The following is a 26076-nucleotide window of genomic DNA, read 5'->3' as shown; positions in this document are numbered from 1 at the left end:
TTCTATATTTTAGAAAACACAAAACAAAATCAAATTCTAAGTTTTTTTTCAGTACAAAAATGGAGATTTCTCTATAAATGACGAGGTGGAGCTATTTTTATGTGATCTATATTGAGGGTAGAATCTGAAATTTCTTGATTTTGGTCTCTTTGAACGCCTGTATTCATATTTAATTTTTCTGGGTTTCTACGTAGCAGATTATTTGGATCTGTTCTTTGGGTTTGTGGCAAATGTTTCAGAGATTTGGTTTCATTTTTTCAATTCAGGGGGTTTGGAGAGAAGATAAATGTGTGGGAGACAATGCGGCAAAGACGAGCGGTGCCAAGAGAAGATTGGTCGGAGATGGGAGAAGAGAACGAGAGAGAAGGAGATTAGGAAAACCCACGTTGGTCAAAAAGAGTTTTGGATCATTTAGAATAATTTTTCAAACTTTAAAGATAGGGATTTTTTTTTAAATAATATTTTTATTTAAACTTATTTTTAAAACAATGTTCCATTAAATAAAATTAAAGAAAAAATATATATTTTAAAACTTATTCCAAAAATAATGTTTTTGAAATTAGTCCCTCACTTAGTCCTTAGATGTTGTTCAAGAGACGACTATAAGGATGTGGAGCTTTATTGACGCTACATCTGTTTTTTTTTAAATCAACACATGGTTTGTTGGACCGTACCTCTTCGTCCTTTCTTCAAGGGACGATTTGGATATTTGAAAAAAAATAAATATTATTATATATTATATATTAAAAAGTAGATATCATCGAAATGAATCAACTAGTGGTGCGGTGGTTGATTGTGAGGTGTTCAATCTCCAATGCTTCGATTTCGAAGCTCCTTAAAGGTAAGTTTTTGTTTTTTTTAAGGCTCGCACCCTTGCAATCAATTTTTGCACCAACATCCACGGCAGATTAACTAAAATAGAATCTACTTTTAAATATATAATATATAATAATATATAATTTTTTTTAATAAAATCCAGTCATCCCTTGAAGGAAGGATCGAGGTGTCGTCCAACACATGGTCGTCTCTTGTCTTGATTTTTTTAAAAAATAAAGGTGGCACCAATAAAATGCCACATCCCTATTGGTCGTCTCTAAAAATGACATTATTTTTGGAATAAATTTCAAAATATGCATTTTTTCTTTAATTTTATTAATACAGTATTATTTTAAAAATAAGTTTAAATAAAAACATTATTTATAAAAAAATCCGTACATCTATTCTAAATCTCGGGGACCGAAAAGTGTATTTTTCCCATTTGAAGTTTGCGAGTTTCCATTTAGGACATTAGGCCATCTTCGTTGCTAAGAAAATCATATTTGATCGTATCAGATTCGGACTCTCTGCAACAGATTTTTCCTCTAAGCTGTTGGAGATGGCGAGTGAGACCGAGCCGGCGAAGCTTCTTCTGCCCTACCTTCAGCGAGCGGACGAATTGCAGAAGCACGAGCCTCTTGTCGCATATTACTGTAATTCTCTCTCTCTCCACACCTTCATCTTTGCCAGTTTTTAGCTTTAAATTCATCATCCGCGCCTTTTTGTTTCGAGTTCTTGATTAATTGGGCGTTTTCCATTTTAAGGTCGGTTATATGCTATGGAACGCGGGCTTAAGATTCCACAGGGCGAACGTACAAAGACCACAAATGCCCTTCTTGTTTCCCTCATGAATCAGCTTGAAAAGGTTCTGGTCTTACTACTTTTCTTAGTCTAATTTTGGTTCGGTGGATTAGATGGATATTTTGATGCCGAATATTGGAAGATAGAAGAACTGGACTATTGCTTATATTGGATTTTTGTTTGAAAGTTTGGTATTTCATCTGAATGGAATAGGTAGCGCTGAATCAGGGGCCGCCGATCGAGGCAACTTGGGGTTTGTGCAAAAGTTAATATTAGGCCTTCTAATATAATTGCGTACAATTTTATTTTTCTCTGTCTTCTCATCTGTGAATTTATTTGCATCTATTTTAGTTATATAACCAAGGAAGTTGATGTAGGGATTTATTAGATACAGTTATAAAGTTCAGGATTTATTAGAATTTTTTCGAAGTATATGGACTAAACAGCACAACCATGAATGTTTATAAACTTATTAGAATCTTATTAAAAGCATAGTGACCAGACACGATTCTCAGAGTTCGAAAACCACACTTGCAATTTATCTTAAAAAAAAAAAGAATCTTGACCTTATTGCTATTATCAGACCAGTTCCTTTTCAAATCTCTCATTTATGATTACAAATTCCTCCAAGAGAATGTGACTAAGATGGCTTACAAGCACATCTATTCTAAGTAAGGCTTGTTCTTTCCATATACCCTCATTCTTGGTAGAATAACACTTTTGACAAAGATGCAAGGTGGAAAGCCTACTGCTTGTTTTTTCTGGTGGTCTTTGTGTGAAACATTGCGATTTGGATCAACTTTTTATTCGTGGCTCGTTCTCTGAGCAGCTTTGGTTCTCTCATAAGAAACACGATCACTTTAATTTGGGACATGTGTCCTGTCTGACATTATTGGACACTGTGACACTCCGACACTTATTAAAACAATAGGTGTGTGTAAGACACTAATTTTTCAAAGTGAATATAAGTCTTAACACTTTTTTGTTAGACTTAAATAGTCAATATCGGACAAAAACCATAGGTCTGTGTCTCATGTTCATATTTGTGCTTCTTACTTCTATCTTTTTCAAGTTTTTGGATATTCTTATAGTTTCCTAGGACTTTATTGGGTGCTTGAAAAAGAGAGCAAGGACCTTATTCTGTGATGTAAGCTAGCCGTTGGGAAATTTGGTTGCAAAGGAATTGAATATAAATTTTCTTATCTTCTGCAAAATTTTCCATTGTTTAAATGGCAAACCCAGGGGCAAATCCTAGCTTCTTTGAGATATTTGCCAAGGAGACCCTCCCTTTCCTTTTCTCTTTACTATTATGGTGGATTGCCTAGGTGGGCTTCTTTCCCTTTGGACGTCCGTCTTTAAATCGTTTTGTAATTATTAGTTAGACCTTATTCTTTTTGACTTGGAGTACTGTTGGAATATATAAACATCTATTAGTTGTCTTTTTAAATCTTTATATTTTTTAAAATCTCCTATTCCTTTATGTGGTAGGTTTCCTATTCTTTTTAGTAGGTCTTTCTCTTATATAAGAAGACCTAAGTTGCACTATTTGAATACAGAAGAATATTTTTTATTCTCTTAAATTTAACAAGTACTTTTCTGCACAGTTAGGTTTTGGACTCTTGTTGTGGGGCTAATTTTTCTTTTTTGTATGCCCTTGTATTTCTTTCATGTTTCTTAATGACAGTTTGGCTTTTCATAAAAAAAATAAAATAAAGAGTCTTCTTTAAGCTTGGTAAAAGGTTTCAATGTAGTAGGGCACTCTCTGTCCATTAAGCAATTGCTACTCGTGGATGATACCATTATTTTTACCTCTCTTGATGAGGAAAATATTGACAATCTTTCCAAAATCGTCATGATCATCAAGGAGGCTATGGGAATCTATCAATTATGGAAAATTAGAGTTAGTTGGCATCAGTTGTCAACAACACAACTTTGCTATTGATCTTGGTTGCAAATTAAGCAATTGATCCATCTCTTATTTAAGGCTTCCCCTCAATTTGACACCCTGGATCTTTCTCCCTTTGGGCTCTTACTAATGAAAGAATTGGCTACAAGCTTCAAAAAAGCGAACTCTTTATCTCTCTCAAGGAGGTTGTACCTCTCTCATTCAAGCGACTCTTTCTTTTTTTTATAAAATCCTACAAAATTTAGGCTTTCCAACAGTAGACTTCATAAACTAAGAGTTATTTAACTTCGTGAATGGACATCCACAGAGAAATTACTCCATCCTTGCATTTGAGATTTCACATTGAAAGAGATGCCCTTTGGATTTTGGAGAAAATGTATTGCAAAATTTGGCTCCACCAGAAAACCTCTTCTCATGTTCTTGGACCAAGTCAATGTGTCCTTTGTACTAGCGATGCTGACGATTTAAATCATCTTTTGTGGCTATGTCCCTTTTATATTGAAGTTTGGAGGTATTTTTGGCAGGAGTTTTGTTTAGTCTTTTTCAGTGTTCTATCTTCCAAGAAGCTGTTGTTGATCATACCAGGGGATCGGTTGGATTCTTTGGCAGGCTGGATTCTTGGCTATTTTGTGGTATATGGCTGGAAAAGAATAGGAGAGTGTTACTCAGAAGAGAGTTATTGGGAGGATGTTTGGAATGTGGGTTTTTTAAATACTTCTCTTTGGACTCAATTTTAATTATTTTGGTAACAAAGAGTCGGGAGCCATTTTTTGTAATTGTCTTGCGGGGTGTTCCCCTTGCTTCAGTCGGACCTCTCTTTTACAGTTTTCCTTGTATTTTTTATTTCATTTTAATGAAAGTTTGTTTTCTATAAAATTATAAAAAGAAAAAAAGGGAGTATGGTCTATGGTGGGGGGTACCTCTTCTCCCCCAAAGGCCCCGTGGGTTTTGGCAATGCCACTACTAGCTTCTGGATTGATTATTGGTTTGGTAATGACATCCTTCCGAAGGCCTACCTGAGGCTTTTCTCTCTCCCAACTCAGAAAGAGACCATCGTCAGGAGTCCCTCCTCTCAATATTCAAATCTTGCTCTTAGAAGGAGTGGACGTTCTTGAATGAGCTTCTCTCCCAGTTTGCTCTCTAACTTTCATTTGGCTCTCTTCTGGACTATTGGACGTGGATGATTAACAAATCAGCGTTTTCTCTTGGAAATCGCTATTTTTTGTCCAAATTAATAAAAAGAATGCCATGGAGCCTAATCTTTACATTTGGCAATCATAAAGTCTTTTGGGAGCTTGCTCATGAGAGCATTAATACTCATGATAAGCTTCAAAGAAGGCCTACAAATAGCGCTCTCTCCATATGCCGATGCTCCTTGTGCAACAAAGGTGCCGAGTCTCACTTTCCACGCTTGTTTTGTTGATAATTTCTGGAGCCGTATCTTTCCTATTGTCAGTTGGCAGTTTGGCTAGCTCCCTCAAGATAAACTCCTTCCTCTCCTTCCTGCTTTGAAGGTCATTCCTCCAAAAAGGAGAGGAAGGTTCCGCAGTTGCAGCTTATTAAATCCCTTATTTAGTTACTTTGGCTTAAGGTACAATAGAGCCTTTTTTTTTTTTTAAGATAAGAGACAAATGATATATTCAACAAAGACTCCAACAACGAAGGGAACACAACCTAGCAGTGGGGGTAAAGGAACCCCTGCCAAGAGAACTAAACCAAGAAAGCCTTCAACAAAAAAGAAAATCCGTTTAGCAACATTTTAGATTTTCTTATTTTTGTGGTCCTCACTTGTATTAACTTATGTTCCTTTTAGCTCTTACAAGTTAAGTTTTCTTTGTGCCATTTGGAAGAGCTTTGTGTAATCTTCTACGGCTTAGGGCTTGAATTTTCTCCCTCCCTTTTGTAATTTTATTTATTCAATGAACTTGGTTTCTTGTTACCGAAAAAAAAAAAAGAAAAGAAAGAATAAGACCTTTGATTAGAACATTGAGAAATATGGACCTTGCTTGAGTTCATTCAACACGTTGCAGTTCTTTATCTAATCTCCCTTTGGCCCCCCTCCCCCCTTCGTCTTTCCTGGAGTACTACAATTCCCCTTTTTGTTTCTACCAATTGAAGAGCTTTTCTATCAGTTGGTTTAGGGCTTTCGTGTATTCCTCATCACGCAGACTTAAGTTTTCTCTTTTGGAAGATAGACATGTTCTACCTTGTTCAGTTACTTTATACATTAGGTTGGTAATATCTTCTTACTGATATGATATCCATCTATCCTTTTCAGGATAAGAAGTCACTCAACCTGGGGCCTGATGATAGTCTGCATCTAGAGGGATTTGCACTAAATGTCTTTGCAAAGGCAGACAAGCAAGATCATGCTGGACGAGCTGATTTGTATGGCAATGATTTTCTTTCATATTAAAATATATATTATTATCTTGAAACTTGATAACTTTGGCCTTGTCTTGGAAAACTGTTTTTAAAAACTATAACTACATTGGATGACTTTTAATGGTTAATGTTATTGTTCACATAGAAATCACAATTCATAAACTCTTAATTTTAAGAGAAAGAACAACTTCATTTATTCTAAAAATTAGTTATCTAGAAAAGCACACTAAAGAAAAGTAAGAAAAATAATTATGCAAACATAAAAATAGAAAACCGTTATGAAAATGGTTTCTAAATAAGTCTTTTATTTTATTTTTTATTCCAAGCAGCTAAAATTTTATCACGTGTGGAATGTGCAGATCATATCTCCAGGTTACCTGCGTTTGATATATGCAGTTTGCACCACAAAAATGAATCTTCATTTTCAAAATTTACCAAAATCTGTTTCTGGATGGCTGTTGATTGAGCTTAAGCATCATGTTTATTTTTCCATAACTTTCTCTAAATCCATATAAGATGCATGCTTACATCATAACTTCGTTGAAGTTTTTCGTGTTTGATATCTTTGTGGAAGTGTCAAAAAATGTCTTCGGAGCGATTTGGATACTAGTACGATTTATGGTTTTACTCATTAAGTTATCATAGGAGTCATTACTTTTTCATATTATCTGTGTGTTTTTGGCGTTAATTGGATTAAAACCTCATACTTTATAGTGTTTTGACTTCCTGACCGCTTTAGGAATTTATACACAGGAATACTGCAAAAACATTTTATGCTGCAAGCATTTTCTTTGAGATTATTTCCCAGTTTGGTCCCCTTCAACCAGATGTGAGTTTATTTGTTGATTGACTGTATTTTTTGTGTCTGAATTGGATCTTTGCTTAATTTTTATTTTAAAATTTCCATTTATAGCTCGAGCAGAAACGGAAATATTCGGTCTGGAAAGCAGCCGACATCAGGAAGGCTTTGAAAGAGGGAAGGAAGCCACAGCCTGGTCCACCTTCTGGTGATGAAGATCTGTCTGTTCCTTCAAGTACCCCAACCAGTGCAAATGTATGGTTTGATGCCTAACTCTAGTTTTATCTCTTGAGATACTGAAACGAAACTTATATTGATGGATAATAGCTATAGCTAATAAACAATTAGGGTATAATTTTTACTAAAAAAAAAAGAAAACAATAGGGTATAATTACTTTTTTGGTCCCGAGGTATGACCAATAGTTCCATTTAGTCCCCAGATTTCAAAACCCAGTACTTTCGTCCCTAAGGTTTAGGAAATACTTCATTTTAGTCATTTGATTGTTGGTTGACATAGCAAAAAATGGTACAGCATATTTTATATTAAACGGAGCTGATGTGGAAGTTCTTTAAAAAATGAGGGAAAAAAACTCTCCTCTAACCCATCCTGATGACTGAGAGGAGGAAGAGGTTTTATTTTATTTTTTAAAAAATACCACATCAGCTATTTTATTATAAAATATGCCATCTCATTCTTTTGTTACGTTCGCTAATGTTGAAAGGACTGAAATGGAGTTGGGGACAAAAGTTTAAGATTTAAAAACCTAAGGACTAGATGGACATATTACCCAAACCTCATGGGCCAATAAGGTAATTTACCCTAAATAATAAAACACAAAAAAGGGCAATACATTTGTTAAATTTAGTTCTCTCTATATTTGAAAAAACTTGAACTAATCAGGAAGTTCTCTTCTCCAGCCATTTTCTTTGCTCCTTAGCTTGAATCTGGTTCCCATGATATTAAAATTGTTGATCGTCTGGAGCTCATAGAATAGTCCTTTGGCGTCTTCTGGAATATTCTCTATTAATTTTCTGCTGAAGTATCTTGCATTTGCAAACAAATTTCAGATAGATTTTGAGACTTCTAAATATATTCTATGATGTTTTGTCTTTATAGGACCTGAGGGAGTCCGTAGTCTCGAGAACCCAATCGGAATCAGATTCGTTACCTCAGGTTTACGATAAGGTCAACGATGAACATGCAAATATCCCACAAACTCCTCAGTTCTATGATAAAATGAACAACCACTCTTCTTTAAACTCGTCTCCGCCTGCCCGATTCCATAACGAAGTCGACAATCAGTACCCTTCAAATATTCAATCATACCCCACATCTGGTTATCCATCCCATGATTTTCATCCACCTCCAAGGAATGAACCAGACAATTCCTCTTACTCTCAGCCATACCACCACATCCAATCCTACCCACAAGAGCATCAACAACAGCCTTTGGCTCATAATTTTCCTCCTAATGAAACTTCCCCAACTTACAACTATGCCCATTTCCAATCTTATCCAAGCTTCTCAGAAAGCAGCCTCCCGGCCGCCCCTTCTCACTACCCGACGGCCTATTACCAAGGATCCGATGCTTCCTACTCTCCTCAAGTGACTCCTCCTGCCAGCTACCCATCACCTTCCCAGTATCATTCAAATGGCCGAGATGGAACGGCCTTGGAACCTCAACCTAACACCATGCCTGCCAAGTCGTACCATTACGACAGCAGCTACGAGCCACCTCCAGAGAAGATCGCTGAGGCACACAAGGCTGCGAGGTTTGCAGTAGGGGCTCTGGCGTTTGATGATGTTTCAGTTGCAGTAGATCACTTGAAGAAATCGCTGGAGTTGTTGACTAACCCTTCGGCAAATGTGTGATATTCTGCTTTTGTGCTGGACTGAAACTGATGTGAATTTGTTTCTGCAGGTTTGAATGTGTAAATTTCGTTAGATTTGTGGCCCCATAAAAAGAAATCTCTTGGTTGAAAATCTTATTGAGAAAGTTTCTTGATGTTTGTTCTTACTGTTCCTTCCACCATATCTTTCATTTTTTTAGTTCTGAGAAATATTTGTTCTAGAATATTTGGCTCTTAGGTTATTAAGTTATAGAAAGTTGAATTTACGGGCATGTTTGGTATGTCATTTGGATTCTATTTTCCATCTTTTCAGATTTTAGATTTAGAATTTTAAAAGGTAGAATTACATTAAAAAGGATCATTTACTCCAGGGAATGAACTCTCTTTTTCTTTAAAATAGGTAAAATATAATACATTATAAATTATATAATATTATAAAATAATAACTATACAAAATTTATAATATATATGGTAATAAATTAATTAATACATCTTAAATTGAACAAAATATATAGTTGGCACTAGTTTTCAAATTACTAAACAATAATTGAATAATTTTTAAAATTGAGATTTAATTTTTAAAATTTGCTTCCGAAAACAATGAATATATGTGAACAAAATAGTTTTAAGTTTTAGATTATTTCAAGGAGATAACAATCATCTATCAACATTCATGGACATACTTTTGCAAAAAAAAATTAAGTAAAATAAAATCCTTTGCAAAAAAACACTCATGGACATAAAAGAGATGTTTTAAAGAGATGAATTATGAAGTATCTATTATCTTCAAGAAAAATGGAAAAAACTAATAATTAACCGTGTAGTTTCATCGAGCTCCTGTTGTGATGAATATAAAACTGCTGAATTATTGTCACATTAAATTTTCAATGGTCTTTCAATACTCAATTATCTTTAGTGCTGTGATAAAATTTCTAAGCCATATTTCATGATTCGATGCCTCATAACACGCCACAAACTCTGCTGCCCTGGCTATAAGTGATTGCTTGACACTTTTCTATGAAATGGCTCTTCTTGCCGTCATGTAGATATACCCAGATGTGGACTGCTTGCTGTCTTGGCATCCAGCAAAATCAGAGTCAGAAAAGCCAAAGATCTCTATACTATCTGATCTCCGATATGTGAGCATGTGATCTTTAGTTCTTTGCAAATATCTCATAACCCTCTTGATTGCTTTCCAGTGTTGCATACCCGGATTACTCAGATATCTGCTTAGCATTCCTACTATAAAGGCTATATCAGGTAGGATGCAAACTTGAGCGTATATTAGACTCCCTACAGCCGATGCATAGGGAATCTTTTGCATCTCACTCCTTTCATGATCACTTTTAGGACTTTGATTCAAACTGAATTTGTCTCATTTAGCTACGGGTGTATCTCCTAGTAGACATCCATTCATGCCATACCTACTCAATACTTTATCAATGTAACTCTTTTGTGATAACCCTAAGATACCTTGAAAACGATCTTGCAGTATTTTTATACCCAAGACAAAAGAGGCATTGCCAAGATCTTTCATCTCAAAATGCTCTGTCAGAAAGTTTTTGGTTTCCTGTAGTAGGTTTAAATCACAGCAAGCTAATAAGATGTCATCTACATATAATACTAGGAAGATATATTTACTCCCACTATTTTTACGATACACACATTCATTAACTACATTAGCCTCAAAACCAAAAGAAGTAATGATATTATGAAATTTGTGGTACCATTGACGGGAAGCTTGCTTAAGTCCATAGATGAATTTCTTTAGTCTGCAAACCATTGACTTTGGATTTCCTGATTCAAAGTTTTCTGGTTGCTCCATGTAAATGGTTTCAACAATATCTCCATTGAGAAAAGCCGTCTTAATATCCATCTGATGTAACTCTAAGTCAAAATGTGCTACCAGTGCCATAATAATTCTAAAAGAGTCTTTCGAGGAAATTGGAGAGAAAGTCTCTTTATAATCTATGCCTTCCTTTTGAGTGAAACTTTTTGCGACAAGACGTGCTTTATATCTTTCAATGTTGCCTTTTGAATTCCTTTTGGTTTTAAATATCCATTTACAACCAATAGGTTTCTTTCCTGCAGGCAACTCAACTAGATCCCAAACGCCATTGTCACTCATGGATTTCATTTCATCTTGCATAGGCTCAATCCACTTATCTGCCTTAGAACTTTTCATTGCCTGTTGAAAATTGATAGATACATTTTCTGTAAGGCCAATGCTATCCTCATGTTCTTAAAGAAATACAATATAATCGTCCAGTATTGCACTTCCTCTTTCTCTAGTGGATCTTCTTAATGACACTTCTTGAGTATGTTGAGGTTGATCTATAGGGTAGAGTGATGTGTCCTTAGTGTTGTCTTGAAAGGTAATGACATCAAGTGTTGGAACTTCATCTTGAGTGTCATTATCTAAAATTACTTTACTAACAATGGTAGGTAAGGTAACCACGTCATTCCTAATAGTAGCATTTTCTTCTTTAAAGACAATATCTCTACTTTTATTTCTCCCCTCAAACTCAATATTCTCAAGAAATCGAGCATTTCCTGTCTTGAAAAAATTTCCTGAAGTGGGATTATAGAACTTGAAGCCCCGAGAGCGCTCAGCATACCCAACAAAGTAGCAACTTATGGTTCTTGAGTCTAGTTTCTTTTCATTTGGCCTATAAGGCCTTACTTCCACTGGACATCCCCAAATGTGTAAATGCCTTAGGCTGGGTCTTTTTCCTATCCACAGCTCATATGAGGTTTTATTTACTGCTTTGCTAGGCACTCTGTTAAGTATGTATACTATAGTTTTTAATGCTTCTCCCCAAAGAGACTCTAGCAAAGAAGAATGAGCAATCATAATTCTTACCATATCTTTAAGAGTCCTATTTCGCCTCTCAGCAACTCCATTCATGCCAGGTTTCCCAGGCATCATGTACTGAGGAACTATGCCACATTGTTCATGGAAAAGCACAAAGGGTCTTGGACGTTGTTCACCTGATCCATCATATCGACCATAATATTCTCCTCCACGGTCAGATCTGATGGTTTTAATTTTCCAGTCAAGTTGAAGTTCAACTTTTACTTTAAAAAATTTGAACATGTCCAGAGCTTGAGATTTCTCATCAATTAAATATATTTAGCAGTATCTTGAATAGTCGCCGATGAATGTGATAAAATACTGTTGTCCATTCCATGAAGCGGTATTGAATGGTCCACATATGTCAGTATGTATCAGTTCTAGGACTTCGCTCTTTCAACACCTATATTTCTCTTGTTTGATTCTTTTCCTTTGATACAATTAACACAAACCTAAAGATCTGTTAGGTCAAGTGAATCAAGAATTCTTTCATCCACGAGTCTTTTAATTCTAGTGTTAGAGATATGTCCTAATCGTTTGTGTCATAATGTATCAGAATTTTCATTTAATTTTCGCTTTGTACCGCGTGATGAAACATGCAAGATTTCATTATCAAAAGGAACATTATCAAGCATATATAAATTTATCAATCAATGAACCAGTATCAATAACATTTGAATTATGCAAAAGACTTAGCTTTTTATTTCTAAATGAACAATAATAATCAAATTTGTCCAATGAAGAAATAGAAATTAAATTCCGTCTAAATGACGGAACAACAAAAGTCTCGAACAAATCCAAATGAAAACCAGTTCCTAAAGTAATATAAATGTTCCTATTGCTTCTACTTTTGCCCTATTGTCGTCAGCCACGTAGATGAAAGCCTCAGCATCACTTGGCGGTCGGCTCCAAATGCAACCCTGCATAGATTTACTTATGTGAGTAGAAGCACCTGAATCTACCCACCACGTATGCATAGGTACAGAAGCTAGATTAATCTAAGAACAAAAAAGGGAGAGAAACATATCCTTCTTCAATAACCAAGCAGAATATTTGGCACATTGCTTTTTCATGTGCCCAGTCTTCTTGCAGAAGAAACAAGCGGGTCCTCTTTTCCTTTTTCTACTTATAAGATTCTGCAGCATCATTCATTCTCTTTCTCTTTACACTCTTTGAGGTGGAAGCCATGTGAACACTTTCTGTCTTCTCTCACTGCATCCCCTCTTCCTCTTGAACACAATGAGAGATTAACTCATTCAGGGACCATTTGTCCTTCTGAGTATTGTAACTCACCCTGAAGTGGCTATACTCTGCTGGAAGAGAGTTCAAAACCAAATGCACTAAAAAGTCTTCCGAAACTTCCAACTTCAGTGCTTTAAGTTTTGTTGCAACATTTGACGTTTGCATTATGTATTCCTTGATGTTTCCTTTACCAACGTATCTTGAAGAGATGAGTTTTGTCATAAGGGTACCCGCCTCTGCCTTATCGTTTTTTGTAAAGTACTACTCCATTTCCTTTAGAAAATCTTTGGCATTCGTTCCCTCAACAATAGAGCCTCTAAACGTTTCTGGAATTGAGCGCTTCATGATCATTACACACATGCGATTAGACCTATCCCACTTCTCAATTCAACCTTATTAGGATTTTCCTCAGTTGAAGTAGGACAGTCTACCATTAATGCAAGGTCTAAATCCATACACCCAAGTACTATCTGGATGTCTTCTTTCCAGTCCTTAAAATTAGCCCCATTCAGTGTAGGAATGTTGACTTGAGTGGACATATTATCAGAATTACCAAACTTAACTGTATAAAGAACACAAGCTCAATATAGTAAGTAATGTCACATAGATATATATAAATATTCATGACATTCTAAATAAACTTTATGAGGACAAATGAGATACCTAATGCAATATTTACATTCAGTCTTTGGACAAAAAATGTTAATTTGCTAGTGATACTCTCAGTACAATAATAAAACATTAATAACTCATTCCTTTTGTATGATAGCATTCCTTTGGGCTAACTAACAACTTCAAGGACACAACCTTATGTTATCCATATTTATTATTGCATGTGTGTTTGTTGTTTGGCTAAATTGCAACCTTCCTTTGGGCCAATCACAATCCGCATAAGCAACAAATACACTACATCTAAGAACTTTAAATGTTCCAATTTATAAAATAGAGACTACTTTGGTAGCGTATTTCACGCATCAAAACATTCAAAAAAATTAGATAAATTGTGCTACCAATAAATGAAATATAAATTTATTGACCATGGCAGTCAACCTTAATTAGCACAATTTAAAAGGGAAAAATAAACAGTTCTCCCTACCTTTTATGCCCAAAATATTTATAACAGATTATAAATATATAAAATACTTATCAAAAATTAAATTACAAAATAAATAAAAATAACTTGCCCACTGCAACAATTTATCTTTATGTACTACGGTTTTACCTAGCACAATAGCCTTATGCGGAGCTTTATTTATTTATTCTTTTTTTTTTTAATAATGAATCGCAAATTCTCATATGCGGCACTTCACGCAACTTTAATTTTTTTTAAACACTAACTAATTTGATTCTAGTATGATCGATTTGATAAAATTAGGAAGAACGTTATATTAACCTTTATCAAATCAATCGACAATCAATTCAAACAATTTTCAAATTAAATAATTCAAAATTGTCGAATCAATCCAAATAGTTCTAATAATTCAGATTTCATGCTGTTTCATAATAAATTTGACTAAGGAAACAACCAACAAATTTATTCATAAACAACAATTAAATATTTAGTAAACAACCATGCAAAACTTGCTCTGATACCACTTGTTAGAAACAAAAACTTTAATATAGGATCTATGCATGGGAGTAGGCTAAAGAACTATAACTATAAGTAGAGATTCCAAATTCATGTAGAAATATCTGCGTGGTTTGGGTCTTCCTCAACTATGCAGCCTTAGACCAAAGATGAACAATACTCTCTATTAGATGGAGAATATGAGAATAAAGGAGCATAGTATAACGGGGGACCATAACCCTATATTTATAAGTTGATTCTAGGGTTTCCCATAATCCCTTAGGATCAACGGGCTGGTATCTGCCCAGCTGGCCACACCATATATAGAAAGTTTATGGACCCTAATTAGACCACTTATTTTTCCCATGAATAGTAGTACATATAATTTATCATAAATTGTTACCCATTTAATGGAATTAATTAAATTAATTCCAACAGCTCATTATAGTGTAAGTAAACTACTTTCAGTACTACGTAAGTATTATTATATATGACATATGAATAAGAAAATATCCAGGTGCTTCACCACGTTTCTAGTTTGTCCTTACCTTTATTTGTAACTTTTTTTATAGGTTCTTTTTGATCGATTACGGTTTTTGGGAAGAAGGAGACGGTTCGTGAGTTTGGTAGTAATTATCGTATCTTCCAATGCAGCTACCCCTCCATAGTTTTAAAAACAGTATTTGATTTTTCAATCTTATTTTTCCTACTCATTTTCCACTTACTTACGTTTCATGAGGTCATTTTTCATATTTTTCTGCATTTTAATCTTTTTTTTATTTCAAAGTATTCATTTAACCAATTTTATTTTTAAAATTTTGAAATTTCTAAATCTAGATTTATTTTTGAAATTTTGATTCACTATTTTATTTCATAAAATCAAGCTGTAGCAAAAAAGTTATTTCAAGGGTATTTTTGCCACAAATTTAAGGGGTAATGGTATGATATAATTTAGCTATTTTGGTGGGGGTATTTTTATCTATATTAAATTCTAGATTGAACTATAACTACCTGGTAGCCATTTTTATGATATTGGATACTTTTGGCTATTTTTCAAGTCACACTATTTAATATAATCATTCTTCTACTTGCCCCTAAAAGAAATGCATCCAACAAAGGCCCCGGCCCACGGGGCTCAAGCCATATTTTATTAGAAGTACTGAGACATTATTGGCGAAGATAGGATCAGGATTGGTCTTAATTTCGTTAACGACAACAGATTGGTAGATCATCTGAACAAAACCTATATTGTCCTTATTTCAAAGGTCAAGGATCCTAAAACTGTGATGGAATTCAAACCCATCACCCTTTACAATGTCGTCTACAAGCTGATTGCTAAAACTCTGGTCAACAGAATGAAAAAAGTCTTAGGTGAGATTATTTCCCCGACCCAATCAACTTTTGTCCCTGGAAGACTCGTCACCGACAATGCAGTTGTAGGATTCGAGTGCATCCACTCTTTGAACAACAAAAGACACGGGAAGGATGGCCTTGTCGCCTTAAAGCTCGATATGTCTAAAGCTTACGACCGAGTGGAATGGACATTTTTTAGATGTACAATGGCAACTTTGGGTTTTGCAGAGCGGTGGATTTCCCTAATCATGAGTTGTGTTGAATCAGTTAACTTCTCAATTCTCATAAATGGAGAGCCTGGTCAAAGCTTCCGACCCAATCGAGGGCTCCGACAGGGAGATCCACTATCCCCTTATCTTTTTATTTTACGTGCGGAAGGCTTGTTTGCTCTTCCCGGGAAGATCATAAAAGACTTTTTTTTTTTTTTTTGCAGATGATAGCCTCATATTTTTTAAAGCGATAAGACTATACTGTCGTGCTATAAAGCAGATTCTCAATGATTATGAACGTGCTTAAGCTCAAACAATAAATTATGACAAGTCCCAGTTCATGGTCAGTAAAACACTAAAGCTGGAATAATTGACCTCGTGAAGATGGAGCTCAACGTTTCTTATACCGGTCAATTGGGGTGTTATCTTGGTCTCTCATCCTAGATCTCTTGTAACAACCCGTATTTTCTAATATGATCATTCTGACAAAATGCAGAAGCGTAAACAAATAAACACTAAATTAATGAAAAAACTTCTTTATTTAATTTGATACTATGACAAAAGATAAGGACAAATCCAACTTTGAAACACAAAAAATGAGTACAAAAATACTAATAAGCAATTTCCATATCGAATTTCGAAGTTCATTTTCCTAACATTCGTAAACAAAAATACGAACAGATCGAAACTTATAAAGTCCTTTAAAATATTTAATACAATTTTCAAAACTCTCAAAATAAACTAGATTTTCAGGAAAAAGTCTTCAAATAAGGTAAAATTTCCAATCAGTCAAAACAAACTTTCATTCTTTCAAAACAAACTTTCGTTCATTCAAAACGAACTTTCATTTGATCAAACTTCAAATCCTTCCAAACAAACTTTCTTTCAATCAAAACTTTCAAAATTCCTTCTACAACATTTGGTACAACTTTCAAACTTTCAAATAACTAAATCATTCAAACATTCAAAACAATCTTACATTTATTCATACTTTCAAAATCAGAGAGGAATGTTGCATTATTTGGGTAGCCTACAGAACATATGTGGTTACCCATCGGTGACAGCAATCAATTAGAAGCTTGTATCAGAGTTGTCGAAATAATATCGACCAGAACAGAGTTGTCGAAATAATATCAGCCAGAACAAACAGAACGGTTAGTTAAGTGTGAAGCCATGTGAGTGAATAACAAACACATGAATTTTCATTCCTAAGGAATGTGAAACCACAAAAGTGTCTTTCCACAAATAAGCCAGAATAGAAATCCATCAATTCCAAATTAGGCTACTACCCCAAATAAGCAAAACGTTCCTCAAAACAAAATCATGACATATCTGGATAGCCCTATCAAATCAATCAAAATATCTTTCAAATAAAATGCAAAACAAATACTTACTTTCAATATTAAATTAATTCAAAACATTGAAATAATTTAAAACAAACTTTATCAATCCTCCAAAATATGATTTCAAATATTTCACAAATAAACAAAATATCAATTTCAAACCTTTAAATAAATCTAAACAAAACTTTATCAAATCATATCAGAATACTTCAAATACTTTGTAAATAAACATAATATCAATTGTCAAATTAGTTTTCAAATCCATAATAAAACTTCAATTTCATATACAAGATATCAATTTCAAATCTTCATATCAAAGCTAAAATAAATTTTAGTTTTCGAAGGGATATGGTAAATCACTTACAACACTTTTCGAAGGGATACGGTAAATCACTTACAACACTTTTCGAAGGAATTTGGTAAATCACTTACAACACTTTTCGAAGGGATAGAGTAAATCACTTACAACACTTTTCGAAGGGATACGGTAAATCACTTACCTCTTTCAGAAATCCTACGAATCTAATTAACTTCTTCTTTGGTAGTTGTCAACTTAGAGGCCTAAAAACAACCAATATCCAAAATCAATCCTTAAATCCTATCCAAGGATTTAAAATTCAACCAATTACTAACCAAATCTTATCTACCCAATTTTCCCATTCAAAATACTTTGTTATGCAAAATAATTAGGAAAGTATGGATTTGGGGCTACAAAACCAGATCTGAAAACTGGGTTAAAAAGCCTCTAAAATCAACAATAACAACCTTTAAAATTACAAGAATTAGTATGAATTAATACGGACTAAATTTACAAAAAGTTTCTCAACAAAACAAGTTCAAAAGCCTTATAACCAATTGAAAATTTGGGAATTTTAAATCTGGAAAATTTTATGTTTCATAAAATAAAACTTCCAAGAATTTTCCATAAAACAATTAACAATTTACTGATTTTTATAGAAAAAATCAGATTTGAAAACTGTATAGAAAACCTTTAAAACTTGGTAAAAACATATAATTTTTCATCTAAAAATCAGAACAATAAACTATAGTTTATGGGATACAAATAGGTAAACTTTTTATGCAAAAAGAGTCTCAAAATAGGCCAAAAACAGTCTCGTAAACAAAAAGATTCAAACCAAAAATTCTGGTAAAATTTTAGGGTAAAAAGTCCTTAAAATCTTTTATTATAAAAACAAAGACCTCAAAACTTTTTCCAATAAACTGAATTAAAGAACTACAGATCAAGAAAAATAAAACTAAAACAATGAGGAATAAAAACTTACCGATATTTGAAAGAAAGTATCAAAACTCTTTTTCTTTTCTTTTTCTCTTGGAGAGAAAACTAGGTTTAGCAATTTAAGAAAAATAAAACCTAGAGTTTAAGGGTTTTATAACAAACCTCAATGAATCCTTTTTAAAAAAGGATTAACATAAAAAGATAAAGATTTAATAAAACTCTTTCTTTTTATTTATTTTTTTATTATAAGAACAAATTATCTTTTAAAAATAATTTTTAAAACAAAAAGGTTTATCTTTGAGAAAATAAAAGAAAACAACTAAAAACAAATAATTTAAATATATATATTTATATATTTTTTCGGTTGTTACATCTCTAGAAATATATGTGGAGTTCTCAATTCTATCAAGCATAGGGTCTGGAAAGTTTTACAAGGGTGGAAGAGAAGCTTTTTTCCACGGGTGGAAAGGAAGCTCTAATTAAAGCAGTTGCTCAAGCAATCCCTAATTATACGAGGAGCTGTTTTAATCTTCCTTCTAGCCTTTGCAATGAGATTAATGGTTTTTATGCAAAGTTCTTATGGGGGTCGACTCAAGAACGAAGGAAAATACACTGGCGAAAGTTGGAAGAAATTTTGTATTCCAAAAGATCAAGGTGGTATGGGGTTCAAACAACTGAAAGTATTTAACAAAGCTATGGTTGCAAAACAGAGTTGGAGGATGATGAGAAATCAAGATAGCCTGCTTTTCAAGATTTTACATGGAAAATATCTTAAAACGGTGGTTTCTTGAAAGCAAAGTTGGGAAATAATCCCTCTTATACTTGAGGAAGCATTATTTGGGTAAGAGAACTTTTTGAGAAAGGCTTTCACTCGAGAATAGGCAACGAACACTCGGTCTCTATTGGCTTGGACTCTTAGCTCCCAAGGGACGGATGCTATAAATGATTATCCTATCCAAGGTAAATGAAAGATAGTAATGTGGCATCCATCATGATATATAAAGGTTCTTAGAATGAAGAATTGATTCGAGCAAGTTTCATTGAGTCAGAGGCCAACCTCAATCTCAATATTCCTCTCCCTATGAGGGATAAGGAGGATGAGGTAATTTGGGGTCCAGATAAAAAAGGCTTTTCTCGGTAAAAGTGCTTACTGCCTAGGCATGGTGAGTGAATTTAGAGAAGAGGCTACCTCTTCTAACGACTTTCAGAGGTGCACTTGGAAATGTTTATGGAAGTCTAAAGTCACCACAAAAGCCAAGATTTGTTGATGGAAATTATTGATCAATATTATACTAATTCTAATCTGTTTAGAAAGGGAATTCGTTCTGATTTTTTGTGTCCTCTTTGCAGGAAGACAGAAGAGACGTCAAACCATATTTTCTGGGATTTCAAGGTAACGAAATCTATGTGGGGAATTTTTGTGGATTGTGATTTTAATTATTTATCTATTGACAAGGTAATGCCGACTAGTAGAGATTATTAGGATTGGATTGCTGTTCATTTAAAGCAAGGGGTGGTTGAAAAGGCTATCATCATAATGTGGCAAATATGGGCTTTCTGAAATAAAGTGGTGTTTGGAGTGGAGATTCCAAATCAGCAAACTTTAGCTCTCTACATTGAGAAACAAATTTAGAATCACGAAATTGCAATACATCACAGGACGGACAGCAGCCTCGGCTCAAGCTCAAATTTCACGCTAAGTCAAAGTTTATTATCAACAACCAGCTCGCATAAAGCCCGAGTTCACGAAAGTTGGTCCCCCTACCCTTCAATACCTAGAAGTTGAATTATGATGCCACTGGGTTCGACGATCAAAATCAGGGAAGGCTGGGATGTGTGGTTCTTTATTGGGATGGATAAATTGTACTCGTCGGCAACACCTTTGTTCGAGAGAAGAGTAGTATCAAATATCTAGAAGCTCTGGCAATCTTGGATGGGTTACGAAGAATCCGAAAACAAGATCGAATGCAGTATATACTTGGAAACAAATTCTTTGGAGATGGAGAAGCTACTGAATGATTCAGAGGCTGATTTAATCGAGATTGTCTAGATCGTTAATGAAATGAAAGCTCTTATGGAAGAGAAATCGGTGATTTCAACCCGTTTCATAAGGAGAGAAGCAAACCTTCTGGCACATGTTGTAGCTCGTCATGCTTCGAATGTAGGGGAGTCCATATGGGGCCCTAGGGTTTCTGAAATTCCCGAGTCGATTAATTCTGTTTTAAACTCTTCGCATTAATTCTATTTGAAGTTTAAAAAAAAGGTATACATATATATATATTTAATCAAACGACATAGTAGATAACTTACGTCAACAATTTGATATTATTTAATTGAAAGATATAGCTAAAGCGAACACCCAAACCTCAAATATTATACTAAAAAAATTGAAAGAGATAAACATATCTAAGATTAGAAATTAAAAGTTGATTATATCTAGGAGTGATATAGAGAATGAATGTTATAAAATGATATAAAATACCATAAATAATTTATATAAATTGAGATCAAACATCCAAGAATTTAAGAGAAAAATCAGAGGATAAATATTACAGATGGTATGAATCCCAAGAATTAGTAAAAATTATATTTAGTCCATGAATCAAATTTCTCTAGAAATCTCAATTTAACAAAAGGTTTTAATATAATAAAATAATATTTTGAAAGAAAATGTGATAGAGAGATGAAAAAAATAAATTTAAAAATAGGAAAAATAATAGTTGTGAAAATAATATAAAAGAAAAAAAAATGAGAGATAGATGACATTCAAAGATGAGAGAGAAGAGTAGATGGTATGAAGATTTGGGGAGTGAGTTTGGAGAGTAATTCCACATTGAAAGTGTGAGTTGTTGATGACAAGACTTAAACAATTTTTGAATGAAATACTTACAAAAAAATCCACAAAATTCGAACGAAGTAAACCAAGAATGATTATTAAAAATGAAAAAAAAAACACAAATGTGAATGAGGAAGTTTCCTGTGCGATGCTGACAAATGCGAGATAGGATTTGACTACCATGATAATTACGACTTTTCATGACAGGTAAAAAATGTTATAAATTGTGGAAAGTTCGTAAATCTCCGTTTTTAAGGCAGAATTATCTCTCCACCATTTCGTGACAATTTTTAATTGTCACAAAAAAGTTTCAATTTTCGTGACAGTTTTTAACTGTCGTGAAATTTTTAAAAATCTGGGAAGTAGCGTTTTTTCCGGCAAAAACTTACCCCACAATCTGTGAATTTTTTGCTCTCAATATTTTTTATGGTTAATAACTGTCATACAAGCCCAAATTTGTAGTAGTGTCCTCTGTTCTTTTTCTTTTGTTACTTGTTTTTTTAATTTGAGAAGAAATTTATTCTATAGGTATTTTGCAAGCTCTTTCTCTCCTATGTTCTCTCTTCCTCACTTCTTCTTTTGGTTATTAATTTGAGAAGCTACCCGTGCATGAGAAGAAATTTGTTCTTTCTTCCTCTTTTCGCCTTTTGACAAATATTTCAAATGAATTGGATCAAAATGCATAAAGTAATGGAGATCAAATAATATAAACTAAAAGTGTCACCTCAAGCCAAGAAAAAAGTTGGAAATTTTGCCCTTCAATCTTGTTTCCATATAAGCTTAAACTTTAGAATCTTTATCGAGATGGAGATCAATAAGAGGTGAGCGATAAAGGGCGTAAGATTGAAGAAATTCTATGGCAACGGTAACTTGGAAACTTGAAATTCGAACACCGATTCTTCGTTTTCCTAGTCCACCCATGCCTGCTGATTTTCTAATATATGTTCCCGTTCTCTTCAACCTCACCACAAACTCCAGATCCATAGATCTCTTTGGCATGGATATTGTTTTGGTCGAATTTTTGGATTAGTTAATTTCACTTTAGATTTATCTATAGTTATTTTGTTGCAATTTACCATATCTGATTTAGGGCATTTATTTAAAGCATACATGTTATCGATTTGTGAAACGCAGAATATGACCTATGGTAAAAATAAAAAAATAAAAAACTTTTACTTGTTGTAATGTTTTAATGGATAGCTGGATTTCTACCTTGGCTTTACGTGTTTTCCCAAAAAAATCTTTGACTTATGTGATCGGCTACGAAAATTAAAGGCAATTTGATCCAATTTTAAGGTCCACTATTAGTCAACCAAGATTCTGAGGAAAAATCTTTAATGAATTTAGCTTTTATGGTTTCGAGCTTCATCGTTTGGGTAGATGGGAAGAAATTTGTGACTTCACTAATTATATTAGTACCTTTTATATTGCTGAAAACTTGATGTAGTATAGTCATAAATCGTTTATCATCTAATTATAGGGGTGATTTTGAACATTTTGTTTATTATGCAAATAAGACTCACATATGTTTAGCTACTAAACAAAATTTTTTTTGTTACCTTGTTGAACATTTAAAGATGTTAAAGAAAATGATTTATCATAAATTGTTGAACAATAATTTTGAACGTTTAGAGATGCTAAAGCAAATGATGAAAACATGTTTCCTATTGGCAGTATTGATAGTATATATAGGACAAACTCAAATATTACTTGTTGATGCGTGGATTTTGACCCTTTGGCTCTTCTTCTCGCACACGCCAAACTCTATGATAATAGAACCGATACCTGCAAAATCAAACCGATCTAAACTGGTGTGACCTTAGTCACACGGACTCCGATGCTTAAGTTAGCGAAGGAGAGTTGAGAAAATAGTTAGCTAAGGATAAGTCACCTGCCTCTTCAGGGTTGGATCTCACTGCTACTTATAGCTGTGAAGGTGATTCTAGAACCTTCATAGCCAAACCCTAATTCGGTGTTGCAGGGCCTGAGGGATCGTAGATCGTAGGCGGGAGATTCATGGGCTAGACCATGGGCCAAGCAAGGGTCGGAACCGAGAAGTGGTCGAGACCGAGAAGGGGTCGGGACCGACTAGGGGTCGGGATCGAGCCCTCTCAGCCCAGTTGGTTTTTCGTCGTTTTCTTTCCTCGTTCTCTGCCCCGGCGCTAGGTCGTTCTTTGGGCTGGCCCGTTGTGTCACGGGCCGGTCTCCTCCAATCGATGATCTCAAGCTCGAGCACCTTGTCCTGTTTCGGGTCGTTTTTGTTCTCCATAAAAATGGCCCCCTCTCAAAACAAAAGACGAATAATTGAGCTAATATCTTTGTTTTGAGAGTACCTGTCGCTTGTCGTTACCACGAGATCATTGTATATCAGTGGCTAATAATGTGAAGGTTGCTAACGCACGGGGCTTCTACCAAAAGCTTTTGATCCAATTTTGGATTTTAATGCTTGGTTCTTGCCACTAGTTTTGTGCCTTGAACTTGTCGATAATATTCATGAATTGGAAGATTTTCCAATTTTCGTTGACCACAATCAAGTCTCATGAGCTTGGTTTTATTCTCATCTGAGTTTAAACCATTACTTTTGGCCTTGGGATCTAACTTTAACAGAACTGATGTCGATACCTTTGGGTTTCTAACCTATTTGGCTTTTGCCCATGTTTTATACCTCATGGCTTACTCTCGGGTTTCTAACCCACTTAGCTTTTGCCAATGGCTTTTATACCCTGAGTTTAGTCGGCACCCTTAGGTTTCTAACATATTTGGCTTCTACCGGTTTTTTACCCCAAGTTAAATCAACACCCTCGGGTTTTTAACCTATTTTGGCTTTTACCATATGATTTTCTATTCGTGGGTTTCATTGATCAGTTAGGCTTGCCTGTTTTCTGTTTTAACCTTGCTGGGCTTGTACACATGCCTTTTTCAGCACCTCGGGATTCTTTTCCCTGGTTTCACTGATTGGCTTTTAGCTTATCGGCCTGCTTCTATGTCCGTCCCAATTTTGAGTTTCTTGATTGGTCGTAGATATGAAGATATTCATATGATGCCCCCTGCTTGAGAAATTTATTTCAGAATGAACATAAAACTCAAGTATCATGTCGAATGTCGAATACTTTATTTAGTAGGAAGATCGTCTGTCGAAGATTTAGTTACAATAACCTTAGTTGGTCCAAATAATGGAAAAACATAAAAAATGTCCAGAAATATGTCGAACTAGTGGTAGTATCTTTTGAGGTGTTGAGCGTGCCATGTGTGTAGTAAGGCCTTCCCCCATTGGTCTTCTAAAGCATAAGTGCCTACTCGCACCACTTTAGTGACTTTGTATGGGCCCTCTCATGTCGGCCCGAATGCACCGCTAGTTGAATCTTTAGTATTGGGCATAATCTTTCTCAACACCAAATCACCTTCTTTAAAGTCACGTTTCTTAACCTTCAAGTTGTAGTATCGAGCTATTCGATTTTTGTATTCAGCCGTTCGTAGCCATGCTGTTTCTCGATGTTCTTCTAATAGGTCGATGTTGAGCTTTACGGATTCGTTGTTGTCAAGTAGACTGAACTGCTCTACCCTTGGGGAGGGGAGTCCAATTTCGACTGGCACTACCGCCTCAGAGCCAAATGATAATGAAAATGGCGTTTCTCCTCTTGAAGTACAAGGTGTTGTTCTGTAGGTCCATAATGCGTTGGGAAGTTCCTCTGCCTACAACCCTTTGAGCTTTTCTAATCTGATCTTCAGAGTTCTTTTGATGATTTTGCTGACTGCTTCGACCTGCCCATTAGCCTGCGGATGTGCTGGCGAGGAACAAATGTGCTTAATGCCCAACTCCCTGCAAAATTTTCGAAAGGCAGCATTGTCGAACTGCTTCCCATTATCACTGATAATGGTGTAGGTTATTTCGAAGCGGCAAATTATGTTCTTCCAGATGAAGTCGGTGACCTTTTTCTCAGTAATTGTAGCTAGGGCTTTGACTTCGACCCATTTAGTAAAATAGTCGACTGCCACTACTACAAACTTGGTCTGGCCCTTTCCTAGTAGGAGAGGTCCTATAAGGTCTATTCCCCACTGAGCAAAGGGCCATGGACTCATTATGCTTGTTAGAGGCTCGGGCGGTTATCTAGGTACTGTTGCAAACCGTTGGCATTTGTCACATTTTTTGGTGAATTGCTTCGTGTCATTCAGCATGGTCAGCCAATAGTACCCTTGTCGAACTATTTTGTGACTTAGGGATCGTGCTCCAGAATGGCTCCCACAAACACCTTCATGTATCTCTCTCATGACGTAGTTGGCTTCATCGGGCGTTATACATTTTAGAAGCGGCAACGAGTAGCCTCTTTTGTACAGATTATCGTCTTTGAGCACATATCTGGCTGCTCGTCGTTGTAGCTGCTGGGCCTCTATCTTTTCAGTAAGCAGGATCCCGTCTCTCAAATATTTGATCAAATGGCTCTTCCAGTTTCCTTCTGGTTGCCCTTGTTCATCGATATCCATTGCTTTCTATGCTTCTATGCTTGGTTCAAGTAGAATCTCGACCGCTACAGTTCTGCCTACGTCGGTTTCATAAGCTGCAGCTAGTCGAGCTAACGCATCAGCGTTGACGTTTTGAGAACGTGGAATTTGTCGAATCTCATATTTTGAGAACTGGTCGAGTTGGTTTCTTACCTGTGAAAGGTATTTCGCCATTCTCGGTTCTCTAGCCTGGAACTCCTCTTTCACCTGACCTACAATCAGTTGTGAATCACTAAGTATCAGTATGTTTCTGACCCCAACGTACCTGGCCACTCTTAGTCCTGCTAGTAGAGCTTCATACTCGGCTTCGTTTTTGGATGCATGAAAGCTGAATCGCAGCGCATATTCGAATCTTTTTTATCTGGAGAGACTAGTAG

The 26076-nt window shown here is 35.0% G+C and overlaps 1 protein-coding gene and 1 pseudogene across 1 annotated transcript; one reads left to right on the top strand and one right to left on the bottom strand.

Annotated features, from left to right (window-relative positions):
* Positions 1-1245: 1245 nt before the first annotated feature.
* Positions 1246-8725, top strand: EXT-LIKE (hydroxyproline-rich glycoprotein family protein). The gene is made up of 6 exons (XM_022295609.2): positions 1246-1469; positions 1581-1681; positions 5802-5911; positions 6662-6737; positions 6822-6962; positions 7825-8725. The coding sequence occupies exons 1-6, from the start codon at positions 1376-1378 to the stop codon at positions 8578-8580; spliced, it is 1278 nt and encodes a 425-aa protein (XP_022151301.1). The 5' UTR covers positions 1246-1375; the 3' UTR covers positions 8581-8725.
* A 3578-nt stretch (positions 8726-12303) lies between these two features.
* LOC148208545 (uncharacterized) lies at positions 12304-13172 on the bottom strand (annotated as a pseudogene).
* Positions 13173-26076: the final 12904 nt, after the last annotated feature.

This window comes from Momordica charantia, assembly GCF_013281855.1.
Source record: "Momordica charantia cultivar OHB3-1 chromosome 10 unlocalized genomic scaffold, Mcharantia_2.0 BLBB01000010.1, whole genome shotgun sequence".
NCBI lineage: Eukaryota > Viridiplantae > Streptophyta > Magnoliopsida > Cucurbitales > Cucurbitaceae > Momordica > Momordica charantia.
This window is presented reverse-complemented; position numbering and strand designations above follow the sequence as displayed.

Coding starts and splice junctions, on each gene's coding strand:
- EXT-LIKE (XM_022295609.2), top strand. CDS start 1,376: ATGGCGAGTGAGACCGAGCCGGCGAAGCTTCTTCTGCCCTACCTTCAG. Junction 1,470..1,580: donor GCCTCTTGTCGCATATTACT/GTAATTCTCTCT, acceptor TTCCATTTTAAG/GTCGGTTATATGCTATGGAA. Junction 6,963..7,824: donor GTACCCCAACCAGTGCAAAT/GTATGGTTTGAT, acceptor TTGTCTTTATAG/GACCTGAGGGAGTCCGTAGT.